Genomic DNA, 19167 nt, shown 5'->3' with positions numbered 1-19167 from the left:
GGGCGCGGGAGGGAGGCCCAGGCCAGGCCGCTGCTTCCCCGGGCCCGATCCGGGCCCGGGCCGGGGCAGCCGTCACCCAGGCCGGGCCGAGGCCGAGTGGGGAGCGGGGTGCAGGGCGCGGAGCAGCCGCCGAGGCCGCAGCCCCAGCGGCCCCCGCAGCCGCAGCAGCAGCAGCAGCCTCGGCGGCGGCGGCGGCGGCATCTCCTCCTCACATGACCCCACTGTTTGTCCCCGTGATCAGCGCGAGCGGCTCCCGTGTCTCCTCCGTCCCCTCCTGCCGCGCGGCGTGAGCTGCGGGCTCGGGCCCCCCCGGCCCCCCCCCCCCCGCCGCGCCGCCCCCACCCCCCCCCCCGGGCCCCGGAGGGCGGATCTCCCCCGCCCCCACCCCCCCCATGGACATGCTGGACCCGGGTCTGGACCCCGCTGCCTCGGCCACCGCTGCTGCCGCCGCCGCCGCCGCCGCCAGGTAAGGGCCCCTGGCCGGCCACCCGGGCTGGCCATGCTCCGGGCCGGGTGGTGCACAAGATGGAGGCCGCAGTCGGGCAGGGGGTGCAGGGGAGACCCCTCTGAGCTCGGCAGGGTGGGGGGCGGTGCCGGGGAGATCCTCCCTCCGAACCCCTCGGAGGGGAGTGGGCTCTCCGCCCCTCCCTCCGCAGGGTCCGGGCCAGGTTGGGGGGGCGGGGTCCCCGCGGGGCTCTCGCTGCCCCGGCCCCTCGCTGACCGCTGCCTCCACGCCCCCCGCAGCCACGAGAAGGGACCCGAAGCGGAGGAGGGCGTCGAGCTCCAGGACAGTGAGTGGGGGCTGCAGGGGCCGCCGGGGGGGCGCTGGGCGCAGGGAGGGGGCGCCCGGGGCGCTGAGCCGGCCTCCCTTTGCCCCCAGCCGGGGAAGGGCCCGGGGCCGAGGAGCAGACCGCGGTGGCCATCGCCAGCGTCCAGCAGGCGGCGTTTGGGGAGCACAACATCCAGTACCAGTTTCGCACAGAGAATAATGGAGGACAGGTGAGGGAAGGGGGGGGGGGGGGCCTCGGCGCGGGGGGGGGCGGGCGGGGGAGGGGTGGGGGCGCCCCGAGGCCCGTCCACCCGGATCTCACCTCAGCCTGACAGGCTCGGTGTCCTCTGCTGCCCCCTGCAGGTAACATACAGAGTGGTCCAGGTGACGGACGGCCAGCTGGATGGCCAGGGAGACACCACGGGCGCTGTCAGCGTGGTGTCCACGGCCGCCTTCGCCGGGGGCCAGCAGGCTGTGGCTCAGGTCAGCCCCGGGAGGGAGCAGGGCTGCGGGGTGGGAGCCCGTTTTGGGCCCAGATTGGCAGCCAGGGTCTCCGGGGCCTGCCTTCTCCCGGCCCATGCTGTGGTCAGGATGCAGGAGCTAGAGGGGAGGGGTCGCCTCAGCTAAGGTAGGGGGCAGGGGCCCCTGAGAAACCTGGCATGCTCTCAGAGGGAGAAGCAGAGGCGCTGAGCCGGGCACCTGCCCCTGATCAGGGCTGAGGGTGGGGGCAGGTTGCAGCCAGCAGCCTGGGCTGGGGGAGTGCTCCAAGCCCCCTCCCATCATCACCCCCAGGCCGTGATCCAGAACCCATTCAGCAATGGGGGCAGCCCGGCAGCAGAGGCGGTCAGTGGCGAGGCCCGCTTTGCCTACTTTCCGGCATCCAGTGTGGGGGATGCCACGGCTGTGTCTGTGCAGACCACAGACCAGAGCCTCCAGGCAGGAGGTATGGAGCCTAGGGCTCACGCACTGGGAAGGAGGATCCTGGGTCATGGGGGAAAGGGCAGTAGAAGAAGAGATTGGGGGGAGTGGCCACAGTGTGATGGGGGAAACATCTGTAAAGATTCCTAGGGGGGAAGGAAACAAGTGTTTATAGGGGGGGGTGCTGTTCTTCCCATTTTACAGTTGGAAAAACCAAGGCAGGTGGAGGTGAAATGACTTGCTCAGGGTCATACAGCTAGGAAGTATCTGAGGCTGGATTTGAATTCAGGGCCTCCTGATTCCAGACTCAGAGCTCTCTCTATTGCACCACCTAGCTGCCTCATAATCATACCACAAGAAGAGACCGTAATTCAACCTCCTTATGGTCCAAATGAGGAAACTGAGGCCCAGATGGGTGTGTCAGCACAGGGGTAACCTCTAACCCCAATCCCAATCCTCCGTCTCCTAGGCCAGTTTTACGTGATGATGACGCCACAGGATGTGCTGCAGACGGGAACACAGAGGACAATCGCTCCTCGGACCCACCCGTATTCTCCGTAGGTGCAGGCGTGGGGGGGGGGGATGGGGGGAGAGAGAAGGGCTGATACCTGTGCAGAGGGACAGGTGTGTATTTCCTCTCTTCCAGGAAGATGGATGGGACAAGAACCCCCCGAGATGAGAGGAGGAGAGCCCAGCACAATGAAGGTGAGGGCTGGGGGTGTCTGTCAGGCTGTGGACTGGGGCCCCACCCCTGCTCACTGACCCCTCAGCACAGCCTGTCCTGGGTGCTGGGCTAAGGGTTGTGGATTTTGGGTCACCTGGAGTGGTGGGGGGGACGAAGCTGGGGAATCCGGGCAGGCAGAGACTGAGGCAGGAAGTGATAGGAGAGAGACCGGGCGCCTTGGGGCCAGCACAGCCAGGCCTCCAGCCAGTTACTCTGTGTGTCCCGGACAGACAAGTCTTTCTGTGAAGCCCTGGTTCTCCCATCCCAGTTCAGAAAGTGACAGTGGCTCCCTGTGGGCCCCCTGTCCCAGCAGCCAAGCCTTGCAGAACTGAGTCAGCAAGCTTTATCCCCAGGACCCCCTTTAGGAACTATCTGCTGCAGGCAGGCCTTCCCTCGAGGGAGAGGCCCCTGAGCCCTCTTCTCTGCCCTTCAAGGCCAGCTGAAGTCCCCCCACCTCTTCCTGAAACCTTTCTGATGCTCTCATTACCCCCACCCTGACCTCCTTTATCCTTGGAATCTCCTTTTGTGATCCCCAACCCCCAGCCTTATTCGGTGTTCATTGGCTGTTCAGGGGAGGTGGGGGGGAGTCCCCACTACTCATGGAACCTTCCCCAGTTCGAATTCTTTTCTCCCTGCAGTGGAGAGGAGGCGGAGGGACAAGATTAACAACTGGATTGTTCAGCTCTCCAAAATCATTCCAGACTGTAACACTGACAATAGCAAGACGGGAGCGGTGAGTGGTCCTGTCCCTGTCCTCACCCACCCTCCTTTTGGCTTACCTCAGCGCGCCTCTCATCTGGGGCCCCTATGACCACCCCAGTCTACATTCTCTGAGGCCTTGGGTTGGTGTGGTCAGTCCTTGTCTCAAGAAGCAGGAGAGGAGAACCTGAGGGACTATGGGGCAGAATTCGACCCTCCAGGGGAGGGATTCCTTAGGGACACTGCCAGGCTTGCTTGTTCTTGGGGCCTCCCAGTATCTGCCTCTCTTTGTCTTCGTGCCTTTCAGAGTAAAGGAGGGATCCTGTCCAAAGCCTGTGACTACATCCGAGAGCTCCGCCAGACCAACCAGCGGATGCAGGAGACTTTCAAAGAAGCTGAGAGGTTGCAGATGGACAATGAGCTCCTGAGGCAGCAGGTGAGACAGGCAGGGGCCCAGAGAGGGCCCTGAGATCTGGGATGGCCAGAAGCTTGGGCAGGATGGGAGTGGAGAAGGTGGGAAGCTGGGGTCTGGGGCGTTGGGGGCCAGCTGCATGCCTCAGCCTCTGTTCTCTGTTGCCCCCTCCCCAGATAGAGGAGCTCAAGAACGAGAATGCGTTGCTTCGTGCCCAGCTGCAGCAGCACGGCCTGGAGATTGTCGGGGAGACTTCCCGGCAGTGATGCCCCTCCCCCGGGGTCTTTGGGGGAGGGTTCTGGCCCCCAACCCTTAGCACAGAGAGGGAGAGAGTCTGCCCCCTCCCCCAGCTGCATTTTTTATAGTAGATTTTTAACAAAAATGGGGAGAAAAAAGCATTTCCATGAATACAGCACCCCTCCACCCCCACAACAAAGAGCCCCTGGACATGTCCACCTGCTCCCATCTCTGTCTGTTTTCTCCGACTCTCTCCTTTTCCCTCTCCTCTGCCCCGATTCCTCCACTTTGACTCCATCATGCCACCCAATGGTTCCCTGCCGGGCTTCCCTTTCCTGCCTTCGCCTTGATGGAGGGGGGGCAGGACACAGGGAGAGAGATCCCTTATTCGTCCCCTGGACCCCGTTCTGCTCCCCTCTCTCTTTCCCTGGAGGTACAGAGACAGAACTGCTAAGAAGGGGGGAAGCCTTTGGTGGGGCCACCCTGCGGCTAGGGGCCCTTTGGACTTGTGCTCTGGCCTCCCCACCTCCCCAGCTCACTTCCTGACATCGTTACCCCTTCTTTGGGTGTGTGTGTGTTTTAATTTCTTTATGAAAAAAAAAAAGACCAAAAAAAGAAGAAGAGAAAGGTATTTAAACTGCAATAAACCGGCCTATGCGGCCCCAGCCTCAGCCGTCGGTCTCCCTCTCTTGATCCATCTTTGGGTGTAATAGCCTTCCTATTGATGGGAAAGGGGGAACAAGGGCTGGGCTTGGGAGTCGGGGGTCCGATGGGGTGAAGGATAGGGCTTGGTGTAAGTAAGAGAAGGGTCAGGCTGATTCCAGGGCTGTGGTTTGGCCCCTACCCTCACCCAGCGGCAATAATTCTGGCCTTGAGCCCCTCTCCTTACGGAAAGGGGAGGGAAGGGATGATTCCCAGCTTGGCCCGTCTTTCTGTCGCCTAGGGCCCCAGCTCTGGCGCCTCCACGGTGACCCCTGCCCTCAGCCCTGCTGATGATGAAATCTGCCCTGAGGTGGTGGGACAGGCCAGACTGGGAGGGGAAGGGGTGGTCTCTGGTAGACTTGGGTGTTCCATTTTCATCCGTGAACCTGCCTCCCATCCTTGTACCCCCAAACCCAGTCACATTATCCTTTATGCCATCAGCTGCCTGAGAGTGTCCCGTGACTCTTGGGCTATGTGGCCTCCCTCCCTGGCCCATGTCCCTAGGGTCATTGCCCCAGCACTGGATGGGTGGGAATGAATGTGGCGCCTTCAAGTCTACCTGGGTGTGAGGGGAGTTGGGGCCAACCTGAGCAAACAGGCTGGGGGACCAAGGATTGACCAGAGTGACCTACATTTTCTTGGGGGGGGGGGGGGGAATCTGGGCAAAGAGCTCTTGCTCTGTACTGGTTTGCATATGGGATCCTAGATTTGGGTTTGGGAGAGCCTTACAACTTCCTCCTTTTACTTGAGGAAATTGGGCCAGAAGTTAATTGACCAAGGTCACACAGGTAAAAAGGCTGAGATGGAAGAATTTGGGTTGGGGATGGATGAGGACACAGAAAACTTCCTTCCTCAGAAATACTTCACATTCATCCAATACTTTAAAAAGTATCACAAAAATCTTCAAGAACCTCTGAGAGGTAGGTGATGCAAGACTCCCATTTACAGAAGAGACTGAGGGTCAGAGAGGTTTAGTGTGCCATACATGAGCACTCCTGCCTGCCGGACTCAGACCCCACACTTGAAAGAGAACTTGTCATTTCCCCCCAAACCATCCCTCTTACTTCCCTATTTGCGTTCCACCTTCCTGTTCACTCAAATTAAGACCTTCCCACAGTGCCTGGCACACAGTTGGTGCTTAATAAATGTTTCTGCCTGAGCATGATGGATTTGTATTCTGACTCCCAGGGTTTGAATCCCAGCTTTGCCATGTAGCTTTTCTCTGCCCATGAGAGAAGCGGGGTGAACCCCTTCTAAATCTATGGCCCAGTAGTCCCTTTCCATTCACACGGCCACCACTGGCGTTGAGGGCCTTGTAACAATCTATTGAATCACCTAATTTTTACCCCTGCCTCCAGTCTCTCTTCTCTCCAAACCATCCTCCACCTGACCACCAAACAGATCCTCTTAAAATAGTGTCCCTGCCTTGCTCTCTAAGCTGTCCAATTAAACTGGACTACTCACCGGCTGTTCCCAATCCAGGCCAGCCCACCTCCCTGCCTTTGCACAGACATCTCCAATGCTTAGCATGGTCTTTTGTTTCATGTCTCTTTCTTGGGACTCCTGGGTTCCTTCCCTTCAAGGCTCATCCCAAGGTCCTCCTTTCTACAGGAGACCTTTCCTGATCTTTGGGATTGTCAGTGCTCCATCTCCCTGAAAACATTTTGGGTTTCTTTTTAATTTGTGTGTGCGTGTATTTATCTGTAGAATATGTTTTCCCCCAGCAGAATAGAAACTCTTTGAAGATAGTGATTGTTTTGTTTTGTTTCACTGTTTTGGGCCTTTCTAGAAACTAAGGACCTGGCATATAGTAAAATTCTTAATCGATGTTTGTTGAATTAAGTGATTTTTATCTAGCTAGTCAATGTCAGGGTCACCAAGACTCAAATCCAAGATCATGTCTTTTTATTTACCCAATGCTTTCTCTCATCAGCTGGGGACCCCAGAGGGAGGAGGGGTCACCTTCCTATAAGGGGTGAGGATGTAAGTCACCTCTGCTCTTAGGAAAGGTTCTGTGGAGCACAGGGATGAATGGAGGGGAAATGGATTTCTCTGGCTCTGCTCCTGGGGGGAGGCAGGTTCCCAAGAAAAGCTCATAAGCTCTGTTGGAGACCCTTAGATTAGTTAGAGGAACTTCCCCAAGTCCAAAGCCCTTTTACAGATGAGAACATGGAGGTCCGAGATGGAAGTGGCTTGTTTATGGTCACATAGGGTCAGAGGTAGGGTTTGGATCCGGGACCTCTGACTCCAAGTCTGCCACGATGTGAGCCCACGAGTCTCTTTCTCCCGTTCTTCGGTCCTGTGTATGACCCTGGCTGCCCCACCCCCTATACACACCTACTCCCGACTGTAGGTGACTCAATCATTTGTTCCCGAGTGCTGTTTTCCCGCTTATCTCTCTCCCACCCTTTGACGACACCACCTTCTTGGAAAGTAAGTTGGGTCAAAGGGGAGGGGGCTTGGGCCTCATAAAAGTGCTGGGCTCCGGACACCAGACAGACAGAACCCTGAGCTAAGCAGGCACACAGACAGAAATGACGCGGACCGCTCAAATCCAGACTGCTTGCGTCTTCTTCCTCCTCCTCTCTAACTTTGTTTGTCCTTCGATTCTCCCAAGCAAGGTAAGAGCCTACGGGTGCCTGGCCCCGAGAGGGGAGTGGGACCTGGAGGGTCAGATATCTGGGCTGGATGGGTGGCTGGGGGTCTCCGGCTGCCAGATATCTAGTGTTGGGAGGTAAATGGGGGTGTATTCTGTACACAGGACAGACCCAAGGAGAGGAGAGAGGAGAGACAGAGACAGAGAGACAGACAGAGAGAGACAGAGAGACAGACAGAGACATACACATACACAGAGGGTAACTGGGGGAGTGTACTTTGATGGGGGCTCTGGGCTGGGATCTCCTTCCTCAAGATCTCGGGGCTCTTCACAGACTCAGGACCTCGTGCAGACCCCACTCCAAGAGGCGGCTCCAGCTCACGATTACTGGATGGTGAGAGATTTCCCTAACAATGGCAGCCCATTCCCCCCATACCAGTCCCACTCTTCTGCCTCTCGGCCCCATCAATCCACTGACCTCCTCTTTTTCCCCTGGCAGCCCCTGCTTCAGAGGACAAAGAGATTCGACAGCCACTTTCCCATCTGCTCATACTGCTGTAAATGCTGTCGTAATACAAAATGTGGCTTCTGTTGCCGGATGTGACCAGAGCCCGTTGCCTCGTCTCATCTCCCTCTTCCCAAGTTCCCTTCCCCACTTCATTTTCTAATTTATTCCCCTCCCCCCGTCCCTTCCTGTTGTGACTGTCTCAAAATAAAATGGTATGTTTTCCCCAAAAAACTCCAGAATTGTTTCCTTTTTCTTGCAAACGCCACCTCACCCTCCAAGTCCCCATCAGAGGCCCTGCCTTTTTGTCATCTCAGTAGCTCTCTGAAGAGAATGAGGGAGTCAGGCAAAGGGTGGGGGGGATGTGGAGCGTGAGGGTGGTGAGGGTGAGTGGGAGGGGACTCCATCTCTCCCCCCCCAACCCCAAATGTAAAGTTTCCATTCTAGCAGGAGGGCTGGGAGGTGGGGGGACATCTCCTCTGGGCCTTGGGTCCAGAGGAGGACACTACTTCTGCTTCCCAGCCTCTTCTCCCTTCCCCTTTCCCTACTTCCTAAACTTTCTGGGTCCCTGAACCAGACCTGCTGATCCCTAAGCCCGCTCTGTATTCTGAGTAGAGTGAATCTGTGGCACCTGCGGGAGGATTCCCCATCACCCCATCAATTCCCACCTCACCCCCCAACCACTGCAGCCAAGATTTCTGCGTGGCCTGGACCTAATGCACACCTTCATCTTTCTCTTCCACCTCCTGTCTCCACAACAGATCACAAAAATCACAATGGTTTATTAATGGTGGAAAAAAGGAGTGTCCGTCTACCCAGGCCCAAGCTTGGAGGTCCCAAGCTCCCCCCGACCCCCCAGGCAAGGGAAGAGAAAGGACAACATCTTCATTCCCCCAAAGCTTTCCAAGGTCACTTGCCTTGGACCTGCTGGGTCCAGCTCATTGGCTCATTCTTCTCATCCTGGGCCCACTGTCAGCCAATCAGGAAGCTCTCCTGCAATCTCCTGATGGATGTGACTTTGACTTCCTAAAGGTTGGACAACGGGCAGCGGATCCTGCTTTGTCCTTCTGAGTTGGGGAAGGACTAGATAGCTGGTCTGGCGACAGGTTCTGTCTCTAACATCCAAGCTCACAGGAAGCTCATTACTAGAAAGTGGGTGTCCAGAAGAGGAAACTTTCTTGGCCATGGCAATGCATGAAATAGACAGTGCACACCGGTTTTCTATATATCTGCTCTGGAAGCAGAGATGGCAGGAAACATGGCAGACCTCGCATATATTCACAAGGTTTCAGACCATTTACTAATGAGGGTGTAGAATAGTGAAAAGAATGGGGGATCTGGAGTCTTGGGCTCAAATCCTGACTCCTCGATTTCCTACTTATATGACCCAGTTCTCTGGGCCTCAGAATCCTCCTGTAGAATTTGGTTGGACCAAATGACTCCCAAGGTCCTTTTCAGTTCTCAAGTGATGACTCCTTAATCTCATCTTCCTAGGCCTCTATTTCCTTAATCTGGACTCAGACACTTCCTAGATGTGTGACCCTGGGCAAGTAAGTCACTCAACCCTCTTTGCCTCGGTTTCCCAGTCTGTAAAATGAGCTGGAGAAGGAAATGGCAAAGCATTCCAGTATCTCTGCCGAGAAAATCCCAAAATGGGGTCATGAAGGGTAGGATGTGATTGAAATGACTGAATAACAAAAATAGCTTCTGAGGGCCCTTCCTGCTCTAGATTCATCATTCTAATTATATTTATCCAGGCAGGCATTTTATAACCCTTATTTGACTATAAACTCCATGAAGGGAGAGGCCCATACATAGTGTTTGTATTTTATTGTAACCTGGCACAGTGCACTGACCATACCGGGCACAAACAAAGGTCTGTTGGAATCAAACCTCCCTTGTGAGCCGAGGAGTAAGTAGGGAAACCTGTCCCTGGGAAGGTGGGCCATTTGTACTGGAGATGAAATGCTGTCATATCTTGGTCTGTTTTCCAATCTGAGCAAATAGTTGCTACCTTAGCAGGTCTGCCTGATGGGAAATGGGAGTGAAGGCTCTCTCTGCCTGGGGGCTGAGCTGATAAGCCTGGTGGGATTGGGTCCAACTTCTACTTTCTCCTCCTTCACTCTCTCAGGGAATCTTCCCAAAAGGTCAGCCCACAATCATTTAGGGGATGAGCAAACATAGCAGCTAGCACAGTTCAAAGGAGCATGGAATTAGAGCTAGAAGGTCATCTTATTTTACAGATGAGGAAACTGAGGCCAAAATAGGAGAAGCTGCTTATTGAGGTTGTTAACAGGTTGTTAAATCCAGGATTTGAACCCTGGTCCTCTGACCCTAAATCCAGTATCCCTTCCACAGCTGCTGTCTTAACACTACTCAGGTGCCTTTTTCCTCTGCATGACCTGAACACCTCCCAGCACCCTGGCATCTAACTCCTCAGCTTCTCCTCTACTCAGGGACCCAGACAGATGACCCCCCTCTCCCCTTCTAGGACCTAGGAGTTCATCCCCACCCCCTCCCCAGTTGCTTCCTCAATGGGTCTTTGTCTCAGGCTCGGGAAAGGCACGGGCAGTGTCTGACATCATGGAGGCGGAGGTGGGGGTGGCAGGACCAGTTCCTCCCCCGAACCATCTCCTTTACCCCTGGGTATTTCCCCACCCCTCACTCAGGGATTCCCTCTTGGGGAGATGGCACCCCTCCTCCCTCCCTGACTTTGGGGTGGGTGGGCAGACGGGAAAGCTGTCATGTTTGTATGGCTTATAAATCCAGCGATATATCCATGGAGCCCAAAGAAGTGACTGGCTGGCAGGCTGCCTGGCGTCCTGACCACTGGGATTGGAGTCCCAGAGCCTCATACGATGATAATTACCTCTACAGTTGCCCCTGTTTCAAATGTTTGAATTGGAGAGCCAACTTTGCAGGGGATGACATTACCAGTCCACATTCCCATAGTGTGTGCTAAGGTTTGCAAAGTGCTTCACACATATATCATTTGCTTCTTACAACAACAACAGTCTTGGGGGAGATCTCCATTTTACAGATGGAGAAACTGAGGCTGAGGAGCCAGGTCTGACCTGAATCCAGATCTTTCCCTACTCCAGGCCCAGTGTTCTTTCTACTACCCCAGTGCAGCCTCTCATGGGGGAAGGTAGCGATCATGGCAAGTGATGGGTTCTCTTTTCCCCTAAGCCCCTGAGAATAGGTCACTGCTAGGTTCTCACCCATACCTCCTTAGAATGGCAGTGGCAGAGGCTTCTCTGCCTACAGGCCCCTTGGACCTGGGAATAGTTATGAGAGCTGCAACCTGCTATGGGTATCACTGGGGAATGAGGTTCCAGAGGGGGGTGAGGAGAGAGGGAGAAACAGGAGAAGCCTGTAAACCGTCTTCTCCTCCACACATCTTTACACTCATGTAGGACCCAGGCATCCGGCAGTCCAGCCTGAGCCCCAGCTGTGACAAGGGCCCTTTTGTGCCCCCCCCCCTTCCCTGGGCAGGGAGGAGCTGGGTGCTGGAGGCAGGCGGCCCCTGGCACCCTGGGCGTATGTGTATGTGTGTGTGTGTGTGTGTGTGTGTGTATGTGTGTGTGAGTGTGTATGGGGGGGGGGGGGGAGAGGGGGGGTGGGACAGTGATACGCCCAGGGTGCCAGGGGCGGCCGGGCTCCAGCACCCAGCTCCTCCATGCGCGGGGGGGGGGGGGGGGAAGGGAAGGGCTGGTCCTCGAAGGCCTAGACCCTGGGACAGGGGAGGGGGAACTGGAAGGGTGGACAGGCTGAAGCTGAGGAGACAGGAGAGAGGTCAGCGCAGTGAATCCTGAAGGCAAGGGAGCAGGGGCTGGGCTGGGCTGGATTGATTAGGTTGGAAGGGTGAGGGGTTGGGCGTAGGGAGCTGGTGAATAACAGGGGAACCCAGTAAGCTGAGGGGGATTGAGGGATGGGGGCTAACAAGGCAATGGGATGCTTGGGCCAGGACCGGTCTGAGTCTTGGGGGTGGGAGACAGATGTTTACGGATGCCTGCGCTGGGATGCCTGCGTGACCATGTCCGAGTGCCTCTGCATGTCTGCCTCTGTGAGTGTGTCTGTGAATCTGTCTGTCCTGTGTTTCCAGAAGGGTGAGTGTTTCCTCTATTCCAGGCACTGGGCTAAGGGCTAGAGTGTCAACATTTCATGTGTCTCTGTGTAGATGTCTGTGCGTGTCTGAGCTGTCTCTCCACGTGTCTGTCTCTGTATGAGTGTGTGGGTACATAAAAAGGGTAGGAAGAGGGGGGATGGCTATAATGGGAAGACTGTAGAATCTGGGTTTGAAGTGTGGCTCCCTTACTAGATCTGTGCCCCAGTCTCCTCTTTGGTCCCTTCTAGCTCCAGATGCTATCATCGTAGGGCATGGCAGAGTTTAGGAAGGGGGACATCAGAACTTCCAACCCCTGGGACCTCTTACCCCCCCAAGGGAGACAGCCATGTTCCATTCATCAGTGCTGGGTGTGGGGAAGAAGGGCTTTCTTTCTCACACACCTCCTATCCCAGAAGCCCCCAGGGGGAGAAGGGGTAGCTGAGCCCCCAGAGGGAACAGCACTCCTTTGTGCTGGGGCCAGGGGCCAGGCCTTAGCTGGGGGGTGGGGACACCGGGGTCCGTGGGGGGGCAGAAGGCGGCAGGAATGCTCCCGGCATCTGGGGAATGTCAAGTTAGTGAAACGGAGTCATTGACGGGACGGTCTCCCTGGACCCAGGCCCCCACTCCCTCACATCTCTTGGGTCCCACCTCACCTCCCACCGTGGCAGATGTAGGACTTCTCCCATGCTTCTACACCCCCCCAGTCAGAGCTGCGGCGGCTCTCCTTCCTTCTGGCCAACCTCCACCCCCCTCTCCATCCAGTCGGAGCTGCGGGGTCTCTTCTGCTCTACCTTCCTCACGCGGCCATCTCTCCCTGCTCCCTCCCACCTGGGGGCCTCCTCAGGACTCTCCCTGGTGTTTGGGGGGGGGGGGAGCAAGTGCTGTCATGATGCAGGAAACTTTCCGCCCCCTCACCACAGTCCCAGCTGCTGCCAACACTGAAGAGGGAATGTGTGTGGGGGCCCCAGGCGTCCGGGCACATGGGGCAGGCAGCCAGATACTATGGGCCAGGGGAGAGGTCCCATCCCTGGGGGTGGGGGAGGCGGAGGGGAGCGCGGGGAATTGAGAGTCGGACTGGTCGGCATTTGGCGACAGAGGATGGGGAGCAGACGGCTTTGGGCTTCTCTCCATTTTCCCAACTTTCCTTCCAGGTCGGCTGGCTCACAGCTTCAGCTTGGAATAAAGGATCTTCCGCATCAGCTCGAAGGACCCGGTGAAGACCTGACCTCTAAGGCAAGGTGTGTCTTCTCTTCCCGCCCCCCCCCCCCCCCCCCCCCCCCCCCTCCCTGCCTCCCCCCCCCCCCGGTCTTTTCCCTCCCCCCCCCCCCCCCCCCCCCCCGCCCACGAGTCCTGCGCTCCCCATCCTCTTTCCTGTTTCTGTACCTGCAGCACTCAGCCCAGTGCCTTGTGTACATAGTAGGTGCTTAATCAATGCTTTGGTGGTTGGAGTGATGCTTGGAGACCCCTGGTACCCCTGCCTTTAACCCTTTCCTCTCCAATTCCCAGCGGCTACCCTCCCAGTTCTCCCTGGAGAGCATCATGAGGTACCTCACCACTCTTCCTCTTTGCTGGATTATGATAGCAGGTAAATTCGTGGCCAGGGGAGTGGGGATGATTAAGGCTTTGAATCCTGGGGGGGGGGCGTGGGGGGGAGAGGGATGGAGGGAGTGGGGGGAGCCAGCCAGGTCCCTGGAGAAAAGTAGGGCTAGGATATGTGTGTGTGTGTGTGTGTGTGTGAGAATAGGTGTGTGTGAGAATGGGGGTGTGGGAGTGTGTATGAGTGGGTGTGTGCATGTGACTGCATGAGTATGTACGTGTGTGCACAGGCACACCCACAATCCCAGGGTAAGGCTGCCTGAGTCCTCAGAAGGGAAGATCTGGGACTAGATCTGTCTCCAACCTGGGTCTCCTTCCTCCCTGAAGCCTCAAGGGGTGGTCAGTGGGGGGCCTGGATGCCCTCGTCCATCTCAGCCTTCGAGAGGACTTGCGTCTCCATCCCGTGCCGATTTGATTTTCCGGATGAGCTGCGGCCTGCTGTGGTCCACGGCGTCTGGTACTTCAACAGCCCCTACCCCAAGAACTACCCTCCAGTGGTCTTCAAATCCCGGACCCACGTTGTCCACGAGAGCTTCCAGGGCCGAAGCCGGCTCCTTGGGGACCTGGGTCTCCGAAATTGCACCCTGCAGCTCACAAACCTCAGCCCTGAGCTTGGGGGCAAGTATTACTTCCGAGCAGACCTGGGAGGTTACAATCAGTACACCTTCTCTGAGCACAGCACACTGGACATCATCAGTGAGTAACCCACGAGGGCGCATGTGTCTGAAGGCATTGGTCAGCTGAGTCTTGGGGGCTTGGGGCATAGAGGAATTTCTGAGTCCTTATAGGAAGAGGGAGACAAGGGATCTGTTTGGATCAGTTGAGGCCCAAGAGAGGAGATGGAATGATCCCATTCCCATGATTCCTAAGCTTCCTCTCACTTCTGAAATCCTACCCACTATGACTCTGTCACTCCTAACCACAAAAGGCTTGGTCAAATCAGGAGCAGGCTGAAGGGACTTGTCCCTTATGAACCTGCGTCAAGGTGTCTAAGACTGTAGGCTGATGTCCCCTCTCATCCCACCTCAGGAAAAGGACCAGTCCAGTGCAATTCTCTCTACACTGGGCTAGGGTCACGTGTAATTAGACCCAAAGAAATCTCCAGTGGCAGCAGGGACTGCATTGGTGAAGAAATCGGGTCAGTTAGTCAATGAGCATCAGTTAAATGCTTACTGTGTTGGAAGCACAGAGGATACAAAGAAAATCCAGGATCAGTCCCTTTCCTGAACGATCTCCCTTCTAAAGGGCTTGGGAATTATGAGAAACAGTCTAGGGGTCTCAGCTGCTCTTCATCTAGGATGAAGGGATTCAAAGGCGGGACTTCCTGCCCCCAGGTCCAAGCTCCATCCATGCTCCTTCTATGTCCCACCTACAGGAGTTCACTGCGGACCCCCTTTCATCTAACCCTACCCAACTCCCCAGCCTCAGACCACTTACTTGCCTCAGTCCCACATTCTCAAAAAGAGCAGAGGGTAGGAAAGGGGAAGAAATGTTGAATTGGTTAAGCTAAGACTCACCCTTAGACCCACAGTTTGATTTCCATTATTCCAATATGTTGCTTTCCTAGAGGCCCCATAAGATTCCTTCCATGTTCTTGATTAGATTTCCAAGACTCTAGACCAAGAGTCGACTTACACAAAAGAGAAGGAATTATACAGATACATGCCTGCCCTGGGGGTGGTGTGAAGGGGGTTGTTAGCTTATAGTCTAAGACAGTGTAAATACAGATCTCCATCTAGGATAAAGTGGTGGGAGTACTGAACCAAGAAACAGGTGGACAGCAAATAGGAATGCTGTGTTATTTAAGTAAAGGGTCAGTGCAGAAGGGGATGGGGGTTCCTAGGAAGGGGAGGTGTATGAATGAGGAAAGAGAAGGAAGAAGACTGCCATGGGACAGTGGGAGAAAAGTTATGGGGGCCTCCATTACTTGACAGATACCCCCAGTATTGTGGTGCCCCCTGAAGTTGTGGCAGGCACAGAAGTGGAGATCAGCTGCATGGTGCCTGACAACTGCCCCGAGCTGCACCCAACGCTGAGCTGGTTGGGCCATGATGACCTGGGGGCTCCTGCTGTGCTGGGCAGAATGAGGGAGGATGGGGGGACCTGGGTGCAGGCATCCCTGCTGCATTTTGTGCCCACTCGAGAGGCCAATGGGCACCGGCTTGGCTGCCAGGTCACCTTCCCCAATACCACCTTCCAGTTTGAGGGCTACGCCAGCCTGGATGTCAAATGTGAGCTTGGGAACAGACCCTGGAGGTGGGGAGGGCAGACCCTTGAGCCTTGAGGGCTCCTGAGATATCAGAGTCTAAAGAGGGAAGTGGAAACTTTTCCATGATTTTCTGGGCCCTGGGGGAGAGGGGTGAAGATATCTGTGGTCTGGGAGAATAATGGCAGGATTTATAATTTGGATGTCTGGGTCCTGGGAGAGAACTTTTGCCAAAGTTGGGTCTTCAGGTTAAAAAAGAAAATGCCTGAATCTCTTGAAACTTCTTGGTGTCTGTCCTTGATCTCAGACCCCCCTTTAATCGTGGAGATGAATACTTCTGTGGAGGCCATTGAGGGGTCACAGGTGAGCTTGCTCTGTGGGGCAGACAGTAACCCAACGTCTCTGCTGACCTGGATGAGGGATGGGGCTGTGCTCAGAGAGGCCGTGGCCAGGAGCCTGGCCCTGGAGCTGGAAGACCTGACCCCTGAAGAGGATGGCATCTATGCCTGCTTGGCAGAGAATGCCTACGGGCAGGACAACCACACCGTGGGACTCAGCGTCATGTGTGAGCCCCCTTCCCTGGGGCTGGGAACGGGGGGCCAGGAGATGAAAAGAGAAGAGGACCATGAGAACTGACCAGTTCATGTCTGGGGGAGAGTTAGGGACCGACTCATCCCTTAGTTCATGGGTTTTCAAAGGAAATTAAAAGATGAGGCTGGGGTGAGGTTGGAGTTTAGGGACAGGCATTTGAGCATCAGGCTAGCTCTGTGGTTATCCTTAAATTAGGCACTAAGTTAACATTTGGGATCTGGACAAGGGCAGGGCTGGGCTTCTAATTCCCAGGACAGCTTTCAGCCTCTCCCCCTGCTCCCATGTCCCACACTCTTTCTCCACCACTCTCAGATGCTCCCTGGAAACCTTCGGTGAATGGAACTGTGGTAGCTGTGGAGGGTGAAGCTGTGTCCATCCTGTGCTCCACACAGAGCAACCCAGACCCCATCCTCACCATCTTCAAGGAGAAGCAGATTCTAGCCACGGTCATTTACGAGAGCCAGCTGCTGCTGGAGCTGCCCGCTGTCACCGCGGAGGATGATGGAGAATACTGGTGTGTGGCTGAGAACCAGTATGGCCAGAGGGCCAGCGCCTTCAACATCTCTGTGGAGTGTGAGTCAGCTCTCCCATTCAGCTGCCCCTGGCAGTCAGCTGGGGATGTGGGAATGGTCCCTGGTTCGCTTTTGGTCCTGGGATCCAGAGCTCCTCTGATCTCATTGGTCTGTTATGGGGGACTCAGGGAGAGGTGTCTTATCTGAATTCAATTCCCTCCAGACAGGATTTATTAATCACCAGAGTGGGGATACAGAACCAAAATGAAAAACAGACCTTGTCCTCAAGCATCGTACATTCTACTGTGTGTGGAGTCAGGGTGGGAGTGGTGCAGATATAAGTGTTTATACTGAAAAGTAAATAAAACATCATTTGAAGGAATCAGGGGAGGCTTCCTGTAGGAAGTAGCACCCATTATGGGTCCTGAAGGATTCTAAGGCATGGCATTTGGGAGGGAGGGCATTCCAAGGTACAGGCGTGGGACTGGTGGATAAGTCTGAAAAGGCAACCTGGAATCAAACTGGGCTTTAAATGCTGAACTTGCACATTTTTATCCTGGAGGCAAGGGGCAGCCGCCAAAGTTTCTGGAGTAGGGGAGTGAATACTTCCCAAAGGTAAAACAAGGTGATCACTTCAGTCACTGTGACCTTGCAAATCAGCACAGAGAACTAACATCTGTCCTGACTGTCATTCAGGTTGAGGCCGGATCTTGGAGACTGTTAAGCACAGTTTTTCATATGTAAAATGAAAGAGTTGGTTCTGATAACTTCTTAGGTCCATGACTTTCCAACTCTAAGATTCTGTAATTTTTTTCCTTAGACAATGGAGGCTCTTTAGTGGGGGAGGAAATAGAGTCAGAGTCTTGTGCTCGATGGCCTGGACAGGAGAGGCTAGGGTGGAGAGAGTGGAGATGAGGAGACCACCCATGAAGTCAGGTCCAGGGCCTTTCTCTCCAGCGGGCTCAGGAAGAGGATTTTGGGATCCAGTGGAATCAGCTGGCATTAGGGTCTGGCTTGTCAGAGGAGGTGCAGGCTAAGTTTTGCCACTGTCCCCACTTCCACAGTTGCCCCTGTGATCCTCTTGGAGTCCCATTGTGCAGCAGTGAGGGACATGGTACAGTGCGTCTGTGCAGTCAAGTCTAACCCAGAACCTGCCGTGGCCTTTGAGCTCCCATCCCGAAATGTGACTGTAAATGAGACCGAGCGGGAATTTGTGTACTCTGAACGGACAGGCCTGGTGCTCACCAGCATCCTCACCCTTCGTGGACAGGTGCAATCACCACCCAGAGTCGTTTGCTCGGCTCGGAATCTGTATGGCACCAAGACCCTCGAGCTGCCCTTCCAGGGAGCCAGTGAGTAAGCCAGATCGGGTGGCAGTGGGAGGCAGGGGGCACAAACACCAAGTCCAGGACCTCAGCCTCCTCCCCCTTGCACTCTGTCCCACTCATTGGAGGCCCCTCTGGCCCTTCCTACCTACACCTTCCTTGCACCATTCCTTCCCCTTTACTCCCTGATGGGCCTCGTGGCTGTTTGCTTCTCTCCTGGCTACAGACCGACTGATGTGGGCAAAAATTGGGCCGGTGGGAGCAGTAGTTGCCTTTGCCATCCTGATTGCCATTGTCTGCTACATCACCCAGACGCGCAGGAAGTGAGAGTGCTGGGGCCAGGGGACTCCTGTCCTGGGCAGGGTGGCGGTGGATTCTGGGGGCTTGGGAACATGGGGAAGATGGGAGGTATCTGGCTTTACTGTGATGGTGGTAATGTTCTTATTAAGGCCCCTATATGGACAATCCTGTGCTGTTCATTGTTGGGAGGGACGTACAGGCAGGAGGAACATAGCCATTGCTCTTAGGAATTCCCCATGGAAAAGTCAGGACATGAACAAATGCGGTCAACAAAAATAAATCCAGTCAACTCTCAATTATTTGTAACACAAAGGGAAGATTCTCACAATTAATCCTGAAATCCCAAACTGTCTTGAATGCATTCATTCAACAATGTGTATTAAGCACTTGTTATGTATAAAAGTAAGTGCTGGGCAATAGGGACCCAAGGACAAAATGAAAACCTGTTCCTAGGGACAGCTAGGTGAGTCCGTGGACAGAGCACAGGATCTGAGTTCAAATTCGGTTCAGACACTTATTAGTTGTGGCAACTCTTTTTAACCCTAATGCCTAAAACAAAACAAACAACTACAACCATAAAACCGGTTTCTAACCTCAGGCTGTTTACATTTGCCATTGACTTTGATAAGGGAGGTTAGGGAAAGAACCCAAGAAAAAGCTTCCTGGTTCCTGATTAGAGACCTCGCATCTTCAATCCTTACCCTCAAAACCTGTCCTAGCTAAGTGACTGTCCAAGTTCAAGCCCTCTCTGCTTCTTCAGGGTTTTTATTGGATATCAGTTCCAGATCTCCATGACATGTGAATCAGGCCAGGCCCCGAGAATGAGTTGGGAAGGAGCTGGGGCGGGGAGCGGGGGGGGGGGGGGGGGGGGGGGGGTGGGGGGGGGCCGCGGTTTTCTTGGATTGAGCTCGGCGGCAAGGGAGGGGGAAGGGGGGTGTTCCCTCCACGATCTGACTGCGCCGGCCGG

General features: G+C 55.3%; 3 protein-coding genes across 7 annotated transcripts in view; all 3 read left to right on the top strand.

The window, feature by feature from the left end:
• The first annotated feature begins 379 nt into the window (after positions 1 to 379).
• On the top strand, positions 380 to 4430 carry USF2 (upstream transcription factor 2, c-fos interacting). Its single transcript, XM_069078608.1, has 10 exons — positions 380 to 466; positions 745 to 791; positions 881 to 999; positions 1133 to 1252; positions 1562 to 1712; positions 2157 to 2244; positions 2334 to 2392; positions 3050 to 3144; positions 3418 to 3546; positions 3699 to 4430. Exons 1-10 carry the CDS (start codon positions 393 to 395, stop codon positions 3786 to 3788), a joined length of 972 nt encoding a protein of 323 aa, XP_068934709.1. The 5' UTR covers positions 380 to 392; the 3' UTR covers positions 3789 to 4430.
• A 1528-nt stretch (positions 4431 to 5958) lies between these two features.
• HAMP (hepcidin antimicrobial peptide) lies at positions 5959 to 7796 on the top strand. Its single transcript, XM_069078686.1, has 3 exons — positions 5959 to 7082; positions 7392 to 7451; positions 7557 to 7796. Exons 1-3 carry the CDS (start codon positions 6996 to 6998, stop codon positions 7659 to 7661), a joined length of 252 nt encoding a protein of 83 aa, XP_068934787.1. The 5' UTR covers positions 5959 to 6995; the 3' UTR covers positions 7662 to 7796.
• A 3458-nt stretch (positions 7797 to 11254) lies between these two features.
• The window catches only part of MAG (myelin associated glycoprotein), a 10515-nt gene continuing 2602 nt past the window's right edge, over positions 11255 to 19167 (top strand). For 2 of the 5 annotated variants that reach the window (XM_069078562.1, XM_069078566.1), the window contains exons 1-9: positions 11255 to 11379; positions 12822 to 12908; positions 13177 to 13255; positions 13594 to 13962; positions 15201 to 15497; positions 15780 to 16037; positions 16376 to 16636; positions 17640 to 17927; positions 18127 to 18223. In XM_069078562.1, coding sequence (XP_068934663.1) covers positions 13210 to 13255; positions 13594 to 13962; positions 15201 to 15497; positions 15780 to 16037; positions 16376 to 16636; positions 17640 to 17927; positions 18127 to 18223 — 1616 coding nt within the window. In that variant the 5' untranslated portion in view covers positions 11255 to 11379; positions 12822 to 12908; positions 13177 to 13209. Of the gene's footprint in view, positions 11380 to 12215; positions 12341 to 12375; positions 12622 to 12821; positions 12909 to 13176; positions 13256 to 13593; positions 13963 to 15200; positions 15498 to 15779; positions 16038 to 16375; positions 16637 to 17639; positions 17928 to 18126; positions 18224 to 19167 lie in introns of those variants that run through there. The other 3 variants (XM_069078565.1, XM_069078563.1, XM_069078564.1) reach the window with 3 other exon arrangements.

This window comes from Petaurus breviceps, unplaced genomic scaffold, assembly GCF_028583685.1.
Source record: "Petaurus breviceps papuanus isolate PSGF00001 unplaced genomic scaffold, PetGlider_PUasm1.0 91041, whole genome shotgun sequence".
NCBI lineage: Eukaryota > Metazoa > Chordata > Mammalia > Diprotodontia > Petauridae > Petaurus > Petaurus breviceps.
The sequence above is the reverse complement of the archived record's forward strand: the minus strand, read 5'-3'. Positions and strand labels throughout refer to the sequence as shown.

Coding starts and splice junctions, on each gene's coding strand:
- USF2 (XM_069078608.1), top strand. CDS start 393: ATGGACATGCTGGACCCGGGTCTGGACCCCGCTGCCTCGGCCACCGCT. Junction 1,253..1,561: donor GCCAGCAGGCTGTGGCTCAG/GTCAGCCCCGGG, acceptor CATCACCCCCAG/GCCGTGATCCAGAACCCATT. Junction 2,245..2,333: donor CGGACCCACCCGTATTCTCC/GTAGGTGCAGGC, acceptor CCTCTCTTCCAG/GAAGATGGATGGGACAAGAA.
- HAMP (XM_069078686.1), top strand. CDS start 6,996: ATGACGCGGACCGCTCAAATCCAGACTGCTTGCGTCTTCTTCCTCCTC. Junction 7,083..7,391: donor CTTCGATTCTCCCAAGCAAG/GTAAGAGCCTAC, acceptor GGCTCTTCACAG/ACTCAGGACCTCGTGCAGAC. Junction 7,452..7,556: donor CAGCTCACGATTACTGGATG/GTGAGAGATTTC, acceptor TTCCCCTGGCAG/CCCCTGCTTCAGAGGACAAA.